At 41.8% G+C, this 16792-nt stretch overlaps 2 protein-coding genes across 12 annotated transcripts in view; one reads left to right on the top strand and one right to left on the bottom strand.

The window, feature by feature from the left end:
- ARFIP1 (ADP ribosylation factor interacting protein 1) overlaps positions 1 to 4619 on the bottom strand; it is a 141242-nt gene extending 136623 nt beyond the window's left edge. For 3 of the 11 annotated variants that reach the window (XM_018061602.1, XM_013970488.2, XM_005691169.3), the window contains exon 1: positions 4329 to 4587. The gene's annotated coding sequence lies outside the window, so the exon portion shown is untranslated. Of the gene's footprint in view, positions 1 to 4175; positions 4291 to 4328 lie in introns of those variants that run through there. The other 8 variants (XM_005691170.3, XM_018061607.1, XM_018061608.1 and 5 more) reach the window with 6 other exon arrangements.
- TIGD4 (tigger transposable element derived 4) lies at positions 4705 to 16519 on the top strand. Its single transcript, XM_005691191.3, has 3 exons — positions 4705 to 5024; positions 13460 to 13550; positions 13713 to 16519. Exon 3 carries the CDS (start codon positions 14246 to 14248, stop codon positions 15794 to 15796), a length of 1551 nt encoding a protein of 516 aa, XP_005691248.2. The 5' UTR covers positions 4705 to 5024; positions 13460 to 13550; positions 13713 to 14245; the 3' UTR covers positions 15797 to 16519.

Raw genomic sequence — 16792 nt, 5'->3', positions numbered from 1 at the left:
TACAGTGAAAGAGAGTACATGCTTTGGAGTCAAGCAACTTTGTGAGTCTCCTTTAATTAGTCCAATTCGTTGGACTAATTACTTCTACTGCTTTCTACACCTATTTCCTTATTTAACAGAAAATAAGACTACCTAAAACACATAAAGCATCTATAAAGCATAATGCCTAGCCTGTTATGGGCTTCTACATCCTGGTGCTACCCTAGATACTCAATGTAGAGCTCTGCAACAAAACACAGAGCCATCCTAGAGGTTATATTCCCCTGGCTTAAGCCCAGGGACTCTTTCTACCTGGGATGTGAATTCCTGATCATCCCTTATTAGGTACTTTACAAAGTACTTTACCAGAACACCATATTCCTCTTCTCTTGGACAAAGCTTTTCCAACCAACGTGCCAAGCATGAATTATGGATGCGCTGAAATACTGACCGCCCCCCGGCCCCCCACTCCCTGGCCCCTCGGCTTTCAGGGAGCCAGGGAGTCTGCCATACAAATAATCATTTTATGTGTGCCACGACGCAACAAAGTTTGGAAACCTCGTTCTCGCACACTGTCTCGCGCTGGCAGAGAGCTGGGGCTGGCAGCTCCCTTCCTCTAGACGACCTGGGCCTCACCACCAACTCTGTCGTTCTCACGATTCTGCTTCAGAGACAGTGGCGCCACAGCCCTCCCAAAGGGCCCCAAAGGATCACGCCTGAGCATCGAGGAGCTGCGAGTCCAACGCCACACAGATGCACAGAAAGGGAAGCAAAACTCTCAGGCGACAGGACGGCAGAGCTGCTACCAGATTCTCACAGAGCATCTGAGCGGTTTCCAGCAGTATCTGCCTATAACCATTTTAAGGCAGAAGTTTAGAAGTAATGGAGGCAAGATGAAAGAGAAAGTCACAAAGGAAAGAGAAAACGAAAATGTGTGCTTTGGTAGAGAACAGCTGAGGATGTGTAAGGGCTGTTCAGTGGCCTCCATGACTGGCTGAAGTAGGAGACACTAGAGAGAACAAGACTATTTTCAAGTTCCTTTGTTTTAGTCTTTTTTTTCATACTTCCTGGAACTAATGCTGGTGAATACCTGACCTTTGGACCGTTAGAGTCCCTAAGTCATCACCCATATTTCGTGGAACTACTCTTTCCCGTCTGTACATGTATCATTAGTTTTTCATCCATAACCATATTCTCTTAAATTCTCTATTAAATTTACTTACTCCATCCTCAATTTACTCCTTATCCCATCCCAAATCCATCATTCTGGAATGTATTTACACCTCCAGACTCTTACAATGCTAAGTCTATTGCTTAAAAGCCTTATTTTCACATTTCCCACCCCTCATATGTCATCTCTCACACACACAGACCTATATCTGCCCCACAGGAAAACTGTCAAATAACACTCCACAGGCCTCCTCCAAATTCTTTTCTTTTTGTCATACTTTTTGATATGAAATCAGGTGTTCAATTGTTGAAAATTAATAAAGGAAGAGACCTTCTTAATGTCTGAGAGAAAATCAGGTGAGATACCTCCAACTTGTACCAAAAAAAGATGTAAAGAAAACAGGCTAGCAGCAGTCTGGAGCAGGAGTTGTCTGGATTCGGTAGCTCAGTCTGGATTCAGATAACCCAGGTCCAGCCTGGGCTCCACCAGTGTAATTCTGAGCAGATGAGCTTCAGTTAACCATTCAGTTCCAATTTCTTTATCTGTGTGCGTGCTCACTCAGTCGTGCCCGACTCTCTGCAACCCTATGGACTGCCGCCCACCAGGCTCCTCTATCCATGGAATTCTCCAGGCAGAAATACTGGTGTGGGTCGCCACGCCCTCTCCCAGGGGACCTTCCCGACCTTGGCATTGTGTGCATTGCGTCTCCTGCACAGGCAGGCGGACTGCTGACCGCCGCACCGCCTGAGAAGCCCCTCTCAATCTGCAGAGATGAAAAGCTCAGCTGAGTTACACGGCTGCTGCGAGGGTGCGATGAGGTGGGCGCTCACGCAAAGCACCCCGCACGATGCCCGGCCCACAGCAAGCAGACAGACGGACGGCGCCGGGTATCAGTCTTCTGGCTTCCTCGTTACCTTAGAAGGAGACCAATTTAGCATGGTTGATTTTTTTTATAAAGGTACGTTTTCTGTCCCCCCCCCCAAAGTAAGGATGCTAGATAGAGGGAAAATAAATTTTTGAGCAGAAGACACTGGTCACTCTGTATGGACTATGATGAGCTGTATAGTTCTCTTCAAGTTTAAACATTCTATAAAATAGGCATCAAACATTTTAGAAGGTCAACCCTTGATCAACAAACACTTCATCAAATCAGCAAATTTCAATATGCACTCTGAACTGACATTAAGTTTGGAAGGATACTAATTTATTCACAAAAGGGAATTATCATTAAATTCTTAATCTAGAGGTAATATGGAGAGAAAGGAGATGTCAAGATAAGCAGCAAGAAGACTTAGGGACCACACCAGTGAAACATGCTTTGCCCTTTCTAAATAAGCTGAAGGCCGAAGTAGATACCTTAGGTGAAAAATAAGAAAATGAAAATAAAGTACAGGAGAAGTTTAAACTTTTACTGAGCTGTACCCAGTGGGTTCATGATATTTAATATGTATTCAATAATCATAAACCTATCAATTTATAAATCCACTGGATCTCTACAACATTGGCCACAAAGAGCTATCCCTAAAAAGAAACCTCAAAACCACAAATCAGGAACTAAATAAGTAGGCAGCCTTACTTCCTTCTCTAGGTCTACGCAGGAATTTAGAAACACTGAAATTCTGAGGTACCTAGAGATTTCATCACTATAAAGCTAGAATCTCTGCATTCTACTCTCCATGGTGCCCAAACTAGCTATGTAGAGTTTGAAAAGAAAAAAAAAGCTCCACACACACACACACACACACACACAAAAGGTTTTCATTAACTTCAAGAAGACATTGCCGAAGGAGTGGCTTTTAATCTACTAGAGGTTATATATCTCATTTAAGAATTTTCTTCAGAGGGGAGAAAATGCACTGAAACAAAACTCTGCCCATAATTTCGGGGGTGGGGATGAGGAAGTCCCCTGAAACTCACAGACCATGGACTCCCTAAGGCACGACCCAGGATTTAGGCAAACTAATTTATCAATTTGAAAAAGAAGGAAAGTAACTGAGGCAGAGATTTTCATCCAAAAAATAAAACAAAATTAGAAATATTTGCTGTTTTCTCAGTTAAGAAGCGTTAGACCTGGTGGCTGGGAGGGAGGGTTGAGCAAGGAAAAACAAAAGTGGGATTAAAACAGTACTGACATGTAATCTGTTGTCTTCAAATTCAAAGAGCAGCAATAAAAGGGCCACCTCCTACAGCCTTAACACAGGAAGGATTTAACCAATTCTTGTGCACATTCCCACACCAGTGAGGTTAATTAAACAGCAAATGGGAACACACACACACCTGCCACTGTTGCAGGTGGAAGCACAAGTTTAACCAAAGCCCTTCAAATCGCCCATCTTTTTCTTAAGAACCGACTCAGAGAAATTACATGTTTTAATCTAGGCGAAAAGGAAGGGAGGGGGACTGAAATCCTAAAAGGGGGATGGTTAAAAGGATGTGCAGGAAGTGGAAAGTACAAACTTTTTGAGCTCAAAGAGCTCAACAGGGCGGATAAGAACACAAAGGAAGTAATAACAAAATAAAGTAAAAGGGAAAAGGGTCTAGAAACTGTTCTTAAAAAAACAAAAACAGCAACAAAAACCTCTTTCCTTTTTCCTAGACACGTAAACAGTAGTAACTTGGCAAAGAGGAACGGACGAGACGACAGCACAACTTCCTTCCCAAACTCCAGCATTCCTTGGACGTCCTCACCAGCACAGTCAGGCTTGGGACATTTCCTAGGCAAGGCTCCTCCCTGCACCACAGCCTGAGGAACCTCTGAGCAGGGACTATCGCTGCGGGAGAGAGGAAGTGGCGGATGCAGGGACAGAAGATCAGCAATACAGGCTGGACACCAAACCTGAGGGTGGCCCACTCGCAGACTCAGTCGAAAAGACTCGGATCCTGCAGTCCCTTTCCCCACTCAATGCATTCACAACCGGGAGGGTGCCGCCCTGGGAGGGCCGGTCCCACCTCTTCACCCGGCTGTTTCGGGGGCACACTCAGGGTGACAAGAGGGACGAGGGGGTAGAAATCCAAGGCCGAGTACCTGGGTAGAGAGAGATGGCACACACAGTCTAAGGACAGGAGTGCCCTGTGAGAGTACGGAACAGCGAACCCCAGAGGCAACGTGTCCGGCCGGGCAACCAGCTCCAAGCAGCCTTACCCCGCCTCCTTCCCAGCCGGGCAGCTCCGCCCTCACCTGTCTGCAGGGAAGCCGGCAGCACTCACGTCGAGGATTATCCTCGCCTCTGCTCCCTGAAGTCGCCTCAGCCCTGGCCAGAAGTGAGCGGAAACGCGACCTGGGCCTTTTCCTTCTTCCCCTCCCGCCACGCACCTCGGCTCCTCCGGGGCGGGGAGCAAACTGCAACTGTCACAGCCTCACACTGTCCAACCTCCGAGGCTACTCGGACCGGCAGCCTCTCCACCGGCGGCGGCCTACAGCTCCTGCACCCGGAGCAGCGGAGCCGGAAGTGAGGGGACCGGAAGTAGCGTTGTCCGTGGCCCTGGACGGCCTCTCTCTCCCTCAATCTGGCCAGCCCAGCCACGTCTCGATGGTGCCAGCGCACCTTCCGCGAGGTCCCCTCTCCAGGGGGGCGGGCCCCGTCCCGCCCACTGCGGCCCTAGCAACCACATCCGGGACTCAGCCGGCGCCGTTGCCCGGGTAATTTTCTGGCTGCGGCCAGGTCCCAGAGGGGTGTGAGCCCGGGTACAGATGCACCTGCCCGAGCTTGCCCCAGGGCGGTCCAGGAGCCCTTAGCATAACTTTCTCACTCACACACCTCAGTCTCACGCGTTACGCTTTCCCCCAGCAGATGGTGAGCCGGTGGCGGGAGGGCGCCTCGCAATCCCAGGAGAGCCAAAGCTTCTTTCTCAGCTGCCGGAGAGCACGCAGAAGGTTATTCCAACTCCGCGGGCGTTGAGAGGGTGGAGGGAATGCGGGGTTTAGGGAGCAGACGGGATGCGGGTGCCTCACTCTCCTTCCCCAGTGCCCCCCCCGCCACCGCTGTCCACTCACGCCCACCCTCTTCTGGACGACCAGACTAGACTCCCTTGTTCAGCATCCCTGAGTTATGATTTGCTGTCTTTGTGATCACTTTCTGCTCTGCTTGCTCGCAGAGAGTGGATCCGTGATACTTTTCTCTCGTGATCCTCTTTACTCAGATGACCGGTTTCTGCTTTCTTTGCTTGCGCCATTGCTTAATAGATCACTGCCCTGTCTACAGAGACCTCCGAACAGTCCTCTCGGATCCCGTGGTAGTCTCCTAAGTGAAGGCCCCAACCTGCACTTTGGCTATTCTGCCTGGCCCCTCACAGCACGGCTCAGCAGTGGTGCTAGACACTTGAAGCTTATTTGCATACAGTACGTACTGGTATTACAGCCGCGCTAGTATCCCTTCCAGGTTCCAGACTGCTTTTGACAGCCCTGTCGCCTGCAGAAATGCCAAAGGTAACAGCGCACTCCGTGGAATCTACTCCTCGAGACCAGACTTCTCACCTGCCTTGTCAAATTAGCTGACAAGACATTTTTATTGGCCAAGTGCCCGAAGGCAGAATTCTGCCTCTCTGAATTTGTAGGGAGTTTCAGCATGGTGAACCATACATCCCTGTACAAATGCCTATCCCATATCTGTGAAGAGTAAATGCACTACAAATATTTCCAAAGTAAATACCAATATTTATTGTCTGACATTTCCAGGACACCTTCTCTGACAAAAACCGTAATGAAATCCCAAAACATAAATCTGTGGTTGCATGCTGAATCACTTCAGTCGCGTCCAACCCTTTACTGTCCCATGGGCTGTAGCCCGCCGGGTTCCTCCTCCCTGGGGATTCTCCATTCAAGAATACTGGAGTGGGCTGTCGTGCCCTCCTCCAGGGGAAATGGGTGAATATATATGTCCGTTCATTTAGCTCTAGTTCTACAGTTTACTGTGGATTTTCTGGTTCGAAGCAGTCCTGTTAGTCGTCTCAATTAAAAAAGAAGGATCCCCACCTAGAATAATTACTGCTTTTCTTATATAGGAACAGAATGGGACTTAGCAGCAAGTACAAGGACTAGAGCTTCCGAAGGATGACTGGGAAGAGGTGGGCGACAGTGGTCAGTGGTGCTAGAAAGATGTGCACTTACCTGTCTGGGCTGGCTGGGGCTATAAAGACTCCTGCCAGCTGTCTCTTGAGTCTGGGGACATTTAACTAAAGTTATCTATTAGACCGTTAAGCTCAGAAGTATTTCTGATATTAAAAAGGTAGACACTTGGTTTAGTTATTTGTCCTTCGATGGATCGTTTTCTTGGCAGCTGCTGGTTTTGATAGAAATTCAGATGTGGTTGGAACTAATGCTAACTTTCTACTTGGTGAGGGTGCTGTGAATCATTCTAGGTACTCTCTGGTCCAGTGTGATTCTGGTAGTGTGCGCAGTGAGTCCTTGTATTAATACATAGTGTCATGCTGTGCAAGGCTATACACAGGATTAATCCTCCTGTGATTTTTGCTGCCCCAGGGAAATTAGGAAGTAGGAAGGCCTGAAGGATACACTGGAAATTGCTTCAGCTGGTGATGGAGAACAGTGAAAGTCTATGCACTTTCTTCGGGGAAAAAGGAAGTAGTAGCTATTATTCTTGGGTTTGGGGAAATTTTTTCATGCTGACTCAAAAGACTATTTTAAACCAAATCCTGCTTAGATGGAGATTCTCTCTCACTCTTTGCTTCCCTCCCTCCCCCTCCCTCGCTTTCTCTCTCCCTGTTTCCCTACAGCTTGGGGAATTCTTCCTGCCCGTTCTCCTTGGGAAGAATAGAAGATTACTATTTTTCTTTTAATTGGCATTGTGTTTGGAGAAGTATAACAAGAAGGGAATAGCTGCCTGCCATATATGCTTATGACAGGGGGCTTATCTAATCACTTACCATTGCACTGCTATTGGCTATTATTCAGCTTTAGAAAAATCAGGTAACATTTATTTGCTTGGCTTATAGGGGAACTATAGCAGCCTATTTTTTATTTATTGACCAGGAAGAAAAGCAGGCAGTGGGTTAAAGGATATTGTTATTTTCCCTTTACAAGTGAATTCAATGGGCATAATCTTTTCTCTTTGCTTTGAGGATTATGATGTTGAGTACTGTATTCTGCTCATCAATGTTGTTTCCTCAAAAGAGAGAAGAAGGTGTGACCCTCATGTCTTTTCTAGAGGAATTCTGGTAGTGTTGCAGTAATTTCATCACTCTTTATTGACAGCTTCCTTTTCATGAAGATGTATTTAGTTACTGATGGCACAGTGTTATTCCCTGAAAGTAAACCCTTTATTAAAGGGTACTGATTAATGCAATATTTAAATAACCCCATGAAAAGTAGAATAAAGTAGAAATTGTTCTAACTACAAAGGAAAAAACATAATTCCATTGTCTACAGTTAACATCAACATTTTGGTCAATATCTTATGCAAATTTTTTTCTTCATTTATTTAACAAATTGTTATTGGGAACCTACAGTTAGCTGGGCGCTAAGCACTGTAGGAATACCCATGAGCCTCTGCCTTCAAGGAACTTTCAATATAGGTTGTATTTGTTGGCATGCAATTTTGTATTTTGCTTTTCCCACAATATTGATATATTATGAAATTTCCCTCATATCATTAAACATTCTCCTTCAGTGGCTCAATACTATTTTAACATATAGATATTCCTGAAGTTATTTATCTAATCTTTTTTGTTACAGATTTGGATTACTTTAAGTTTTCTCTATAATTATAAAACAACCATGTAGGAAATAGTCTTGTGTGGTATAATTCTAAGATGAATTCCAATGACTTTCACCTTGTATAATTCCTTCCTCTGCGAACATGATAGGATATCATTCTATGATTATGTTATATTATATGCAAACGGAATTTTGCAGATGTGACTGAAGTAACTACTCATTGAGTTACTCAAAATGAAGTTAATCTGGCTAGTCCTAAACTGACTACATGAATCTTATATTTTATGTATTTTATTGAAGTATCATTGATTTGCAATTTTAGTTTCAAATGTACAAAATAGTGATTCAATATTTCTATAGATTAGACTCCATTTAAAGTTATTACAAAATAATAGCTACATTTTCCTGTGCTATGCAATATATCCCTGTTGCTTATTTATTTTATGTGTAGTAGTTTGTATCTCTTAATCCCATACATGTACCTTGCCCTCCTCCTTTCCCTCTCCTCACTGGTAATCACTGGCATGTTCTCTGTATCTGTGAGTCTGTCTCTGTTTCGTTATATATAATCCTTTGTTTTAGATTCTACATGAACGTGTTAAGAGAGTGTTTGTCTTTCCCTGACTTATTTCACAAAGCATAATACCCCCTAGGTCCATCCACATTTTTGCAAATGGCAAAATTTCATTCTTTTTTGTGGCTGAGCAATATTCTATTATGTATTTATATACAATATACATCTTTATCCATTCACCTGTTGATAGACTCTTAGGTTGTTTCCGTATCCTGGCTATTGTAAGTGATGCTGTTATTAACAGTGGGATGTGTGTATCTTTTCAAATTAATGTTTTTGTTTTCTCCACACACACACACACATATATATATACACAGCACTGAATTGCAGGATCATATGGTAGTTTATTTCTAGTTTTTTGAAGAACCTCCACACTATTTTCCATATTGTTGCACCAGTTTACATTTCTGCCAGCAGTGTACAAAGGTTTCCTTTTATCCTCATTGTTGCCGACATTTGTTATTGTTTTTGATGATTGCCTTTCTGACAGGTATGAGGTGATATCCTATTGTGGTTTTGATTTGCATTTTCCTGAGGATTATGATGTTGAGCATCATTTCATGTGCCTATTTGCCGTCTGTATATCCTCTTTGGAAAAATGTCTAATCAGATCTTCTGCCTATTTTTAATTGGGTTGTTTGGTTTTTGATATTGAGTTGTATGGGCTATTTATATAGTTTGGATATTATCCCCTCCTTGGTCACATCATTCTTCAAGTAAGCTGTCTTTTCATTTTGTCGATGGTTTCCTTTGCAGTCCAAAAGCCTTCAAGTTTAACTGGGTTACATGAACCTTTTAAAAGCATAGCATTTTCTCTAGCTGATGGCAGCAGAGGAAATTAGAGAGATTTAAAGCTTGAGAGAGATTTGACGTGAGAAAGGTTCTCTGTTGCTGAAATAAAGAGGACCTCAGGCCAGTACCTGAGAGAGGCCTCCAAGAGCTAAGGGTAATCTCTGCTCACAGTCAACAAAAAACCAGGGACCTCAGTCCTCAACCACAGAAGTCTAAATTCTTTACCAGCTGTGCCATAGGGACGCCCAAGAATACTGGAGTGGGTAGCCTATCCCTTCTCCAGGGGATCTTCCTGACCCAGGAATCAAACCAGGGTCTCCTGCATTGCAGGTGGATTCTTTATCAACTGAGCTATCAGGGAACCCCACAGATAACCTGAATGAACTTGGAAGCAAATTCTCCCCCAGCTTCTAGATAGAGCCCAGCCTGACTGGCATCTTGATTTCAGCCCTCTAAGACACTAAGCAGAGGACTCAGTTAAGCCCACCTGGCTTCTGGCTAGTTCTGTGAGATAATAAATGGATATTGTTTTAAGCTACTGCTGCTGCTGCTGCTGCTACTAAGTCGCTTCAGTCGTGTCCAACTCTGTGTAACCCCATAGATGGCAGCCCACCTAAATGTCTGTTAATTTATTACACAGCAATAGAAAATGAATATATTTGTAAGATAGATTATTTTTGCATCTATAATTTTGAGGGAGATGGAATAAAATGGTAGGTATGGCCTTGCTGGATAAAAAGTTACGCACATTTTTAAAGTTTTCATGTCATGTTGCTAATTTGCCCGCAGCAAGCTTTGTACCAATTTATGTGCCTCCCAGCAATGTATGTTACTGAATCCTGGCACATCCTAGATACTGCTGTTTTGGTAAGCAAAAACAAAAGGGTAGCTCCTGTTTTGAAGGAAGATTGACGTTTCTCTTACTACCAGTAGAACAGACAATTGTTTTCTTTATTTGGAGTTCGGTTGGTAAGTCTATTTTAGTGAGTTGCCTAGTCTTAGTCTTTAGTTAGCTTTGCTGTTGGTGCAGAGAAAATAGTTCCTAACTGCTAGTGAGTAGTACAGCATTTCTCTGCTGTAATATCTCCTGCTAGTGAGTAGTACAGCATTTCTCTGCTGTAATATCTCCTGCTAGTAAGTAGTACAGCATTTCTCTGCTGTAATATCTTCCAGGGGTTGTTGTTTTTGTTCAGTCGCTAAGTAGTGTCTGACACTTTGCAACCCCATGGGCTATCAGGCAGTCAGTTCAGTCGCTCAGTCGTGTCCGACTCTTTGTGACAGGACACCAAATTCCTCTTTCCTCCGCTGTCTCTCGGAGTTTGCTCAAATTCATGCCCATCTTCAAGGAGCAGCATGACTGAGAGAATTATTACTTCTAAGAAGTATTAGCTGCTGCCATCATTCCCTGAAAAAAAAAAAAAAAAACCAAAAGCCCAGCCACTGGACTGTGGGAGAATGGAAAATTCCCATTCTCAATTAATTCAGCTTCATTGATTAGACAGTATTGCCTAACTTTGCTAGGGAAAAAGCCTAGCTTGTCTGATTTGGCGTTGGAAATTTGGTTGTTTCAGGAATAAAAATGTATTGCATCTTACCATGGAAAATTGTAACTTTGACAACTGTTTTAGAAGAAAATATATACTGTTAACTGAGAGTCCCTTGGACTGCAAGGAGATCCAACCAGTCCATTCTGAAGGAGATCAGCCCTGGGATTTCTTTGGAAGGAATGATGCTAAACCTGAAACTCCAATACTTTGGCTACCTCATGCGAAGAGTTCACTCATTGGAAAAGATTCTGATGCTGGGAGGGATTGGGGGCAGGAGGGGAAGGGGACGACGGAGGATGAGATGGCTGGATGGCATCACTGACTTGATTGACGTGAGTCTTAGTGAACTCTGGGTGATGGACAGGGAGGCCTGGCGTGCTGCAATTCATGGGGTTGCAGAGAGTCGGACACGACTGAGAGACTGAACTGAACTGAACTCTCAGGAAAAACATCCTACTGTCGTCCTAAAAAAAGTATCACTATTTTCAATTTGATCAAGATAATCATCTCTGATTGTATGTATTATATTGCTTTATTTGCAATAGGGTATGGGAGAAAATTCAAGTCACTTTTTCTATAATCCTTATTATTTGAGATGATAGGGTTTATACATGACAAATGAAATAAAATGGAAGGAAAGAAGAGGAAGAAAGAAAAACAAAAACAAAAACAACCAAACAGAAAGAAGGAAGAGATTCCCTTTTACTCTTGGAGAGTAGTTTTCCTTGGTTTTGACTTTTCTTAAAAAATTGGTTCTTGCTCCCTGAGTTTCTGGAGGTTGGTATCCTTCCTAAAAAGAGGAAGATATTTTTAATTTGTTATTCTGAAATAATGGTATATTTTTAGGATATAGTAGAAAAATATGCGGGTAGTTTCCATATATAAGAATTTTTTTTAGTTGAATGGTCAAATCTTATTTACTTACAAAGTAAGCTCACCCTAAAATTGGATATGGGGTATGGTTTCTGTTTATGTCCCCAGAATTCATAATGGCTGTTCTCCTGTGGAAACATTATACTGCCTTTTGGGGCATATGTGGAAGGGGATAGGTTTGGAAAGGCATTGGAAACTCTATCTTTAGCTTGGTGCTGGAGGCATAGAATGTGTAACTGTTAGAGGAGCCATGCCATGTGTAAAAAGAATGGTGGACTTGACCTTGGAAAGCCTGGATTCTGGACTGCATTCAACCATGTTATAACCATATGAGCTTTGAAATCCAGTTTTACCTTCCTCCAGAGTTGTTTGGAATACAGGAAGTAAAGCAGTTTGGAAGTTAACACCCTAGGCTCTCTTAATTATTATTAAGATCTTTTTTTGCAATAATAGCAACAACAAAAGTTTCCTTTACTGGTTTTATTTCCTATAATAAAATTACTTCTTTGCTTTGGACAACAAAGGCAGAGGAATTTTGATAAAGTTTTGTGCAAAAAGAAAAAAAGAATGCATGTGTTATCTTGAAACCTCCAAGGAGAGGAAAACTAGAGGAATGGAGTGTCTACTCTCTCACAGGGGAGGAAGTAACCCTCCCGCCCAAACCCTCCCCACCCCCGTTCATCAGATTAGCTTGTTTCCTTGGCCTGTAGGAGGCCCAAAGCCTGTGGATTCTAGTGGTGGAGATGCTACCTGGGAAGGCTGGGACCAGCCCATGTAGGGTGACCATTCTCACTGCACTATTTGGCTTAAGAAGAGTTCTGCGTTCAGTGTATATTTAAGGTGGGATTCTTGCTATCATTTGAAGTAGGATTTCATGAAATCTCAGAATTTTATAGATTGACACAGCGGTCACAGTGAAAGGGAAAGTCGGTCAGTCATGTCCGACTCTTTGCAACCCCATGGATTATACAGTCCATGGAATTCTCTAGGCCAGAATATTGGGGTGGGTAGCCTATTCCTTTCCTAGTGGATCTTCTCAACCCAGGGATCAAACGCAGGTCTCCAGCACTGCAGGCGGATTCTTTACCGGCTGAGCCACAAAATGATGATGAGGTCATCAAATATTTATTGAATACTTTGTAAGGTGCTAAACACTGTGCTGAGTGCTTAACACGCTCTCACTGAATCTCACTGAATGTGCCATTACTCCACATGCTGTAGGTACCTTTATTTTACAGAAAAGGGGGCCAAGGCTTCAAAGGCTTAAGCGAACTACCCAGGATCACCTTAAGTGCTAACTGGGAGTCACTTGTCAATTCAGGTGTGTCTGGCACCAAGGCCCATCTTCTCCCACTGTGATAAGCCCTTTATTTTACTGATAAAGAAGTAGAGGTCCTGAGAGGTTGAGACCATGATCTCTCTCCTTCTTTTGTTTTTTTTCTACATTATATCTTCTCAGTAATTTGTTTATTCCCATGCATGTTGTCAAGTATTTTCTGGCCTCTGTGCATCCGGCCAATGTGTCAAAGTGATAAAAAGTTACTAGATTTTTAAGCAACTAGAATAAGATTTCAGTTTTTAAAATTTGTAATGGAATCACTTGATGGGATTTTTAGTGAAGCATTTTCTACCAGACTCCTACAAGGGAGACACTGTCTCCGATGTGCTATTAAAAGTTGGACCTTGTGACCGCCGTCTGACTATGTTTTTCTTTTGGAGAAGCCAGAGGGGCAGCCTGTGACTTCATGGGGAAAACAGCCACCAAAGATCTACCCAGCATCATTTTTAGTTCTTTAATTTTGGTAAGCTCACATTTTTAAAAGAGACTAAATTTGTCTGATTTATTCCAGAAGTATATATTACAAAGCATTCAAAGGCAAGTGAGAACTCAAGGGGTCAGAGCAGAGCTCGAGAGCTTTTCACAGAGACACCATTTGGGAGGTAAGCATTTCTTCTGGAAGCTTCAGTTACTGTATTTTTAGAAACATGTTCCCATTCTTTTCATGATTATTAAAAGCATAACATTAGTATAAATATTTTTTTGATATTAAATTGACATATCATCGCTAAAATTCCTCTTTATTTTTTTTTAAACGTTTCAAGTGACGGAGGATATTGTCGAGTCTTGGAAGGATTCTACCATTTTCTTCTCCACCCTAAAGAGACTTGGAAATTAGCGGCTGACGTTTTGCATGAAATGTCTGAATGCTTTTCTTCTTATCTCTGAGGGCTTCTGTGGAGAATTAAGAGGAGGTTGAATGCGCGCATGGATAAAATGGATCATCTTAAAGGATTGAAGTTCCAAAAATACATCAGCAGGACTGGACAGGTTTGACATAATGAGATTTCTATTTTAGCTTGACTTCTGGAACTCCGAATAAACTGAACTGCACAAGGTCCTGGGGAGGAGGTTTCTCTTCTAAAATATTCTAGCTGCAGATAATATTTTTCTTAGTCAGATCCTTTGAAGAAATGTATTTATTCATCCATTTGCACAGAAATAAGACTATTAGACACTGACCAACTTTTAATATATGCAGTGGCTTCAAAAGCAATTTGTATCATACTGGAAAATAAATTTTCCTAAAGAAACAGACCCAGAGAGAGACGACATCTCTACATAAGCTCAGAGTGAGATGGCCGAAGCTCCTGTGGATGCCTCAACTCTGCCTGTAACTGTGAAGAAAAAGAAAAGTCTATCCATTGAGGAAAAGATCGACATCATAAATGCAGTAGAAAGCGGTAAGAAAAAAGCAGAGATTGCAGCTGAATATGGAATAAAGAAAAATTCGTTGTCTTCTATTATGAAGAATAAAGACAAGGTTCTGGAAGCCTTTGAATCACTGAGATTTGATCCAAAGAGAAAAAGACTGAGAACTGCTTTTTACACAGACCTGGAAGAGGCACTAATGAGGTGGTACCGAATCGCTCAGTGTCTGAATGTGCCAGTTAATGGCCCAATGTTGCGGCTAAAAGCTAATGACTTTGCCCAGAAACTGGGACATAATGATTTTAAGTGCAGCAATGGTTGGCTGGATCGGTTTAAATCCAGGTATGGTCTAGTATTTAGAGCTCAACCTGTAGAAGCCACAGGTGTATCAGCAGACCCTTCAGCTGTCTGGCACCAAAACATACTTCCTTATTATTTAAATGATTATCATCCTAAAAATGTTTTTAATGTAAAAGAGACTGGGCTGCTTTATCGAATGTTGCCTGCAAATACCTTTGCATTTAAAGGAGAAACCTGTTCAATTGGCAAGTTATGCAAAGACAGAATAACTCTGGTGGTTGGGACAAACATGGATGGCTCAGAGAAACTTCCTCTGCTTTTCATTGGAAAAAACAGAAATCCCCATTGCTTCAAAGGCATAAAATCATTGCCTGTGTATTATGAAGCTAACAAAATGGCATGGATGACTGCAGATGTGTTTGAACAGTGGATGCAGAAGCTGGATGAGAGATTTCAAGCTCAGCAAAGAAGAGTGGTGATTTTTGTTGAATCTTCTCCTGCACACCCAGAGGTAAAAAACCTGAAGTCCATTGAATTAGCGTTCTTTCCATCATGTTTATCTTCCAAATTTATAGCTATGAAACAAGGTGTTATTAGAAGCCTTAAAATCAAATATCGACATTGTCTTATTAAGAAATTTCTGAGCTCTGTTGAAGGCAGCAAAGAATTTACTTTTTCCCTTCTAGATGCAGTTGATACATTGCATCTCTGTTGGAGGGCTGTCACCCCAGAGACCATTGTTAAGAGCTATGAAGAGGCAGGATTCAAATCTCAAAGGGGAGAAAGTGAGGAGGCAAATGCAGAGGCAGACCCTGGCCTTGATTTGGTTGCCGACGCCCAGGCGGCAGGAGTGGAATTTCCCGAAGGCTTATCTGTAGAAGAGTATGCTGCCCTGGATGATGACTTGGAGACTTGTGAGGCTGCCTCCCAAGTCTCTCCAAGCGGTGATGCTGTGTGCCACAAAGAAAGTGAATCAGAGGAAGCTGGATTTTACACTTCTGACGAGGAGGATGACGGTGGATCTCTGGAGAGCGAACTCCCCTTACCATCAAAAAATGAGGCAATAACTGCTTTAGATACTCTGAAAGGTTTTCTTAGAAGTCAAGATATAAATGATGAGCTTCATAATTCTTTAGCAGACCTTGAAATTTTTATTAACTCTTTATCATTTAAGTAATTATTTATTGTACAACATCTGAAGATAATAGAGCTTTTTATAATGTATGTTATTATTAATATTTAAGGTATATAAAGGGAAAATGCCTCTTAAACCTAAAAAATGCCTAACTAATAATTTTTGGTTTAATTGCAGATGTCTTTGGTCTGTCTGCAGAGTAAAGTTCCCTAGGTAGAGTAAATGATGAGTAAGTAATGAAAAACATGAATTTCAATTTAGTAAGATTTGGGGAGCAGAAAATAAATTTCACAGGCCTTATATTTGAAATATATGGCATATATGTCAAAAAGAAAAAGAACTCTCCAACTATTTGATTCACACAGGTTGAACTAGTGATTGCTATTTTCTATTTTTTTCAAGTTCAGATCATGTTGTAAGATATTTTAATTTTTCTACCTCGTCTAAGAACCAAAACATCTATCTATCGGTTAGATATTTATTTTTATAAACATATACTAACTAGACTCAAGTATCAAGTGCTAATTTTAAATTATTTCCTCATGACTAGCTAATCATCCTAATAAAAATTATGAAAAATTACTGGAAAAAAATTTGACCCAGTTATAAACCCAGATGATTAAAAATATGCATCTAACTTTAAAATTATTTCTATATAAGGTCAAATGAAAGACTATGACCTTATCAGGTTTTCTTAAATCACCTATAACCAGAAGATGATATGGATTCTTCCTAAATATTTGTATGTATATGTGTGTGTGTTTAACAGAAAAGTATATTATTAAAATATGTATTAAATTCTTTTTATATTTTAATAAGATTACTCTTTAAAATGTGAAGAAACATATGCAGTTACTAAAAAGGAAAATATGTAATTCTTAGTTTTCTGATTTTAAGAGCTGAAACAATCATTGGATTTTTTTTTATTTTACTGAATTTTGTTTTCAGGACAAACTGTTCCTTCAGCGTATTTTGATTTTTTTTTTTTTTTCAAATTCAGTGGGTAGCATTTTGGATTAACTTTCTGTATGGGGAAGT

This window comes from Capra hircus, chromosome 17 (genome assembly GCF_001704415.2).
Source record: "Capra hircus breed San Clemente chromosome 17, ASM170441v1, whole genome shotgun sequence".
In the NCBI taxonomy this organism is placed as follows: Eukaryota; Metazoa; Chordata; class Mammalia; order Artiodactyla; family Bovidae; genus Capra; species Capra hircus.
This window is presented reverse-complemented; position numbering and strand designations above follow the sequence as displayed.

Excerpts from the sequence above, each read along its gene's own strand:
- TIGD4 (XM_005691191.3), top strand. The coding sequence starts at position 14,246 with ATGGCCGAAGCTCCTGTGGATGCCTCAACTCTGCCTGTAACTGTGAAG.